The 6,136-nt window shown below is 36.1% G+C and overlaps 1 protein-coding gene across 6 annotated transcripts in view; it reads left to right on the top strand.

The window, feature by feature from the left end:
• LOC107712819 (phospholipid phosphatase-related protein type 5-like) overlaps positions 1 to 6,136 on the top strand; it is a 70,533-nt gene that overhangs the window by 34,712 nt on the left and 29,685 nt on the right. For 4 of the 6 annotated variants that reach the window (XM_016518165.1, XM_016518166.1, XM_016518162.1 and 1 more), the window contains 2 exons: positions 1,110 to 1,242; positions 4,837 to 5,087. In XM_016518165.1, coding sequence (XP_016373651.1) covers positions 1,110 to 1,242; positions 4,837 to 5,087 — 384 coding nt within the window. Of the gene's footprint in view, positions 1 to 1,109; positions 1,243 to 1,368; positions 1,393 to 4,836; positions 5,088 to 6,136 lie in introns of all 6 variants that reach the window. The other 2 variants (XM_016518164.1, XM_016518161.1) reach the window with 1 other exon arrangement.

The raw sequence follows: 6,136 nt of genomic DNA, 5'->3' as shown, positions 1-6,136 counted from the left end.
GGGAAAGAAATTATAGAAATTATACTTTTATTTAGCAAGGATGCTTAAAATTGATCAAAAGTGATGATAAAGGCATTTATAATGTTACAAAAGATTTCTATTTCAGATAAATAGTGTTCATATCGATAACGGAATTATATCGTATCGACCGAAATTAAGAAATATATCGTGATATCAATTTTGGCCATATCGTCCAGCCCTAGGGCTTGGTGACATCAGTGAAGAAGGAAAGTCATTTCACAGGCAGAGCAAGTTATTACATTTTGATGAAAAATTACAAAAACACTTTTTTTTTTTTTTTAAATAACACACAGAGGAAGCATTCACAATAAGACCAGGAACAAGAAGACTAAAAGATAATGATTTTGATTTTGTTGCTTCGAATAAATGTTACTGTTTTCATAGTTTTTCACTAAAATCAAAAAATTGTATCTGTCTCTGAATTTTTTTTTCTTATAATGCACTAACAAGGGTTATGTAGGCGATGAAGAATAATGTTAACCAATGATATCAATCTAACTGACCAAATTATTCAATGCTATAGATGAAGTATGCAGTGTGAAAAGGCCTGTAGTCAAGGCAAGGCTTCTGTCTACCACAATATTGCAACACTTCATCTACTAATGGATGCAAATAAGGGCAGAACGAACTTTAATTTGGATTTATGGGATAGAAGTAGTGCCCATTCTCATAATGAGCATCAGCACAATAAAACATAATACATTTATTATGACAGTCATTTGCAGAGGCAAGACCGGCAGGCTTTAACAATGCAGCCAGAGACTAATCAATATCTTGCTTCTGTTTCAGGCTTGTTGTCAGTTTTAAATTTTTTTTCATTCAGTCTTTTATTTTGCCCCCCCCCCCTAAAAATTGGGTTTTTAGTTGTAGCTTTCCACACACTCGTAGCTTCTTGGGTTCTGTACTCTGTTATATACCAATAAAATCGAAAATGATTTTGATTGTGGGCTATATTACTTGAGCCATTAAGAAACCATCTAGTAATAACTTATTGCACTAATAAGCACCACTCACATTTTCTTCAGAAAATGTATTAGTTAATTTTATTTCAGACGTTTGACATTTTCTGATGTTCCGCTCTGTTTCAGATAACCGTGACAGAAACGGTGTTGTTCTTGATACAGTACACATCAAAAGATCTTGACAGTCGAGAGAAGACCATCATGACCGGGGACTGCTGTTACCTCAACCCATTAGTGAGGAGGAATTTCCGTTTTCTTGGTATGTCACGGCTATTCCACTTCATTTTATGGATCTTTTTTATGGAACGTTGTGCTTGCAGCCCTGGCATTCAAATTATAGTTAAACTGTGGGAATTACTTGGATGTGTTTTGTCCCTCTCAACAGAAAGAGATGTTGCACCAACCAACGGTAAGTGCACTAATGTAAAAAACCCTTGTATTTTATGTTAAAAACCTGTGTAGGAAGGTGTTTGAAACACTTTTATTTTATAATAGGGACATTTCAGTATCAAAATCACAAATAAGAGCTGCTCTCATTTACCTTCGTGTCTGACTTCTGTAAAACACAAATGGAGAAATTAAAAAAAATAGGATATTAATTAATAGGATAAAACAGCACCTTAAAAGAACAGTAGTATGACTTGTGCTCTCTATTTCTATATTCTGAAGCCACACAGTAATGTTGTTTGAGGAACAGACTGAAATATAATATGTTATTCATAATAGTAATGAAAAGGATGACTTGAATGTACTCAATTGGCTTCAGAATGCTTGAAATAAGACAAATGGACTACTGTTTTGTTGCTTTTGTTGTACTTTTTGACCTTATTGGAGCTTAACAGCTGTGGTCACTTTACAGTATGTTTATTTTATGGAAAAAAGCAGAATACGTTTTCTAAATTATAAATAAAGTAATAAATAAAATAAATGAAGTTTAAATAATGTAACGTAGGTTTGAAAATACATGTGGGTAAGTAAATGACACAATTTTCATTTATGGGTGAAGTGTTCCTTTAAGGTTTAGTCAAAATGCAGTTTGTTGCACACAAAAAAATTGATTCTTAGAATTAGTGATGCACCAAAATTTCAGCAATAGAAAATATTCAGATGAAACAGCAAAAAAATAAATAATTTTGGTGCATCAATATTGGGAACACAACCTGTACTTCTATATGATCTACATGTGTTTTTGCTGTGTAACCTCACATGCTCTACAACACCATGATGGTAAACCCTCTCCAGCCACGTCACACATACTTAAGACCAGACTTAATCTGTGCTGTCTTGTCTGTCTCTCTTCCTTGCTCTTTCGTTCTCGCAGTTTAATTTTTTCCCCTTTTCACTCAATTTCTCCCTCTAATGCTTTAGTGTTTTTGTGAGATAAAGAAACAGCAACGTCATGGATTATTAGCCTGACAATCAAATAAATTAAACTTGAAATACATTACTATGTGTATGTAAATATATTCACAATATAGCACATTTCCTTATTGCTTCTACAAAATGTTATTAAAAATATAAAGGACAAATCATCCATTTATATCCTATATATGTTAAAATGGTTCATTTTAACATTATTTTACTAAGAAAATTCTTTATGGGTGCTGATTGTTATTATCTGATTTACAGTTTTAGTCCTTGCAAACCTCAAACTCAAAAGATAAAGCACCTAGAAGATTTCCAGTCTGTGGCGGCTGCTTGAAATCAAAATTTTGAAGAATGATGTTTCTTCCTGTTTTGTTTGAGGTTTGATGATGCATCTCAGCTGAAAAGCATCGAATGAGACCAGTTGCTTTGTGACCTGGAGTCACTGGCTTGTGTTATTTGCATAATGAGTCACGCTGCGATGTTCTTCGGGAGAGATTAAATTTAGAAAATGGCTGTGGGTCATGGTGCACTCTCGGTTAGCTCAGGCAGGCTTTTTCTGTAATATTTCCCCATCTCTCTGCCTGAAAAGAACTCTTGGTTCACATTGACTCTTGATATCATAAATGATTGTGAATGAAAACAGAAAACACTTCAAAGCAGTGTGTTTGTGCCAGTAAAGCATCATTAAATAGCTCCTGTTCTTCCTCCAAGTTATATCAATGAAATGTTAAATCTGATGTTTTCTGTAACAATTTGAACTCGGGCTGAATGTATCATTATGAAGGTAATGGAGTTAAAAATGTCTTTTCATAAAACAGTCACAATTTTCGTTTCAGGCCATTTAATTAAGTCATGTTTTGTAAAAAATATATATATATATATTTTTCCAGCCTAAAGCAAAAACTTCATTATTTTTCAACTGGCATTCTCAAGTCTCTTAATAAAACTAGACCATATTTTCCCTCCAAACCATCTGCCAAACTTGTTTTGCTCTGCGTCACGTAAAAAATCTGCAAGGCGTTCCTCTGAGTGACTGTATTTACAGAGGGAAACATGTTAAACGGGGCTTTGTTAATGTTGTCTGAATACGCCTGCCAACAATTGTGAAAATTACTTATTGTTGACACAAGTCTTTGAATGGCTATAATAATAGCCTTGTCAAGCCTGTCATTCTGTTGAGCTGAAAAGATGTTCCAAACAAAAAGAACATGACATTTAGGAGTGAAGGAGAAAAACTGAGCTCTTTCAGAAACAATGGTGACTTCCTGTTCCTCGGCTAATATCTACCATTGTAAAACTCCTCAGAACACAGGGGTATATTATGAAGAGGAAGACAAATTTTTGATGTGTCCATCATGATTTTGGGTTCCTCAAGCTCTGTGGTTCTCATTTTGCTTCAAGATCATCAAGTGGTGAGCCAACAAAACAGTTACCCATATTGAAAAAAAGTCATAGTTTTGTTCAGATTTTTGACATTGAGGGCGTGTTCATAGGGCTAAACATATATACTCTACCATTCAAAAGTTTGGGGTAAGAAAGATACTAAATAAAAATGAAGGGATGATAAGACAGGAGAAATGTGATCCCTCTTTTTTGACCCAGTCAAAAGTCTTGCCGCAGCATTTTGAACAGCTTGCAATCGTGACACTGAAGATTGAGGAAGACCAGAATAAAGAGAGTTACAATAATCCAATCGAGATTAAAAACAATGATAATGTTATGAAAGATGTCTTTTTCAAATAAATGCTCTTCTTTTCAACTTATTCATCAAAGAATCATGAAAATATGTATCACAAAAATGTTAAGCAGCAAAAACTTTTCAACATTGATAATTACAAGAAAATTATTACGGAATAATTCCTATATACTTATGTAATGGTATGTGTACTATAATATATAATAGTGAATGAATTGGAATCAAATATAATTGAATTTGGTTTGTCAATAACATGCACATCCAATGTTTGAGCTCTTTTATTTGCGGTATTATGGTTTGGTTTACAGAGCGGCGATGAGAGACTCAATTATGAGGTTCAGTTATGAGGTTTGGTTATCTCATCAGCTCAGTACATTAGCTCCTCTAATGCGTCCTCACAGCTCAGCGGCGAAATGTGTGCCACTGTGGAGATCACCTAGGCTTAGTCGTATTAGTCCTCTTAATGTGCTTAAGTACGAAATTTCGGTTCTGGTACGCGCTGTGCTAACCGAGCCCACATAAACCGGCTGAGTGCGACCGCTGAATAATTGAACCAATTTTCCAGGTCACGTTTGTGAAATACATACTTTAAGTCCCATGTTGATGGATTCTCTTTAAGGGATTACATACTTTTAATGTCAAATAAAGGCAGGGAATTTTAATATCAAATATAGGAAGTGTTTATGATAGATATATGGTAATAGTAAATTCACAAAAATAAGAGAATGAAAGTTTTTGTTTTCATGTTTTTGTAGTAATTGGTATCTGGATCTGTTTTCTTCTCCATAGGTGTATACATGTTCGGCCTTTTCACCACGGACATCTTTGTGAACGCTGGTCAGGTGGTAACGGGGAACCTGGCCCCTCATTTCCTGACACTGTGTAAGCCCAACTATACAGCTCTGGGTTGCCAGCAAGCTCTTCGCTACATCAGCCATCAGGAAGCCTGCACCGGCAACGAGAACGACATCCTGCGTGCACGCAAGACCTTCCCTTCCAAAGAGGCGGCGCTCAGCGTGTACGCTGCTGTCTATATGGCTGTGAGTATCTCAACAATCCAACCCATCCTCATTTGAAAAACGTGCCTGTGGTGACGTTGTTGCAAAATATTAGGGGTGCTCCGATTGATCGGCTACCGATCACTATCGGCCGATAATCGCGTTGGAATGATTGATCGGCGGTCTCAAAAAGGCAGATCTAAAAAAAACGATCTCAAGCTGATGCCTGCCGTGAGAGGATTGGCACGACATGCAGCGGCACCGTCTCAGTCTCGCGCTCATGTTAACGGATTAAATAGGGCGTTATTTTAATGGCAAATGTCGAGAGTGCATTGTTGTAGTGCGAAGGTAGGTTAATAAAATGTGCGAGCGCGAATCTTCCTGCTCGCACGTGGATTTCCTTTGCTCTTGCACAAAACCGGACGCGCACTCTCGGATATAAACCTGGTTTATAAAGTGTTCACACTGCACACGGTTGCGGTCCGGCAGTGTGTTCCAGGAGCGGTGCGTCTGCAGCAGTGCAGAGATTGTTTCCGCAAGTCTATTGCTGTTCTGCAAGCACTGAGTTAAAGTGACAGCGCATTGTTTGCGGTAAATATGAACTTGAATTGACACAAAAATGTAGCAATTACACCATAAATGCACATAATGTAAGTCTACTGTGTTTCACAGTCAACACATATGACTTTTTGGCTAGGCTTAAAGAAAAAGAGCACTTCTAGATAAACAATAATAGATGCACTCATGGAGGTAGGAAAACAAAGTTCTTTAACTGCAGGATTGCTTGTAATAAAGATTTAAATGCAAAAGAAAAGGCAGTAGAGCTGACTGTTTCTGTCAATGGTAAGTTTTAATTTAGAAAGTTTGGAAACGTTAAAAAAGTAGTTTAAATTTAACTCAATCCGAGCAGCTGAGTGAGTCCTTAGCCATCTTCAAGAAGCGGCTAAAAACACATCTCTTCCATCTTTATTTGACCCTCTAATTCTAGCACTCTCTATTCTAATTCTATTTTATCTATTTGTTTTCTTTTTTATTTAAAAAAAAAAAAGACTTCTAACAGTAGCTTTCTCTATTTTTTTTCTATTCTATCT

This window comes from Sinocyclocheilus rhinocerous, unplaced genomic scaffold (genome assembly GCF_001515625.1).
Source record: "Sinocyclocheilus rhinocerous isolate Xijiao unplaced genomic scaffold, SAMN03320098_v1.1 scaffold1740, whole genome shotgun sequence".
In the NCBI taxonomy this organism is placed as follows: domain Eukaryota; kingdom Metazoa; phylum Chordata; class Actinopteri; order Cypriniformes; family Cyprinidae; genus Sinocyclocheilus; species Sinocyclocheilus rhinocerous.
This window is presented reverse-complemented; position numbering and strand designations above follow the sequence as displayed.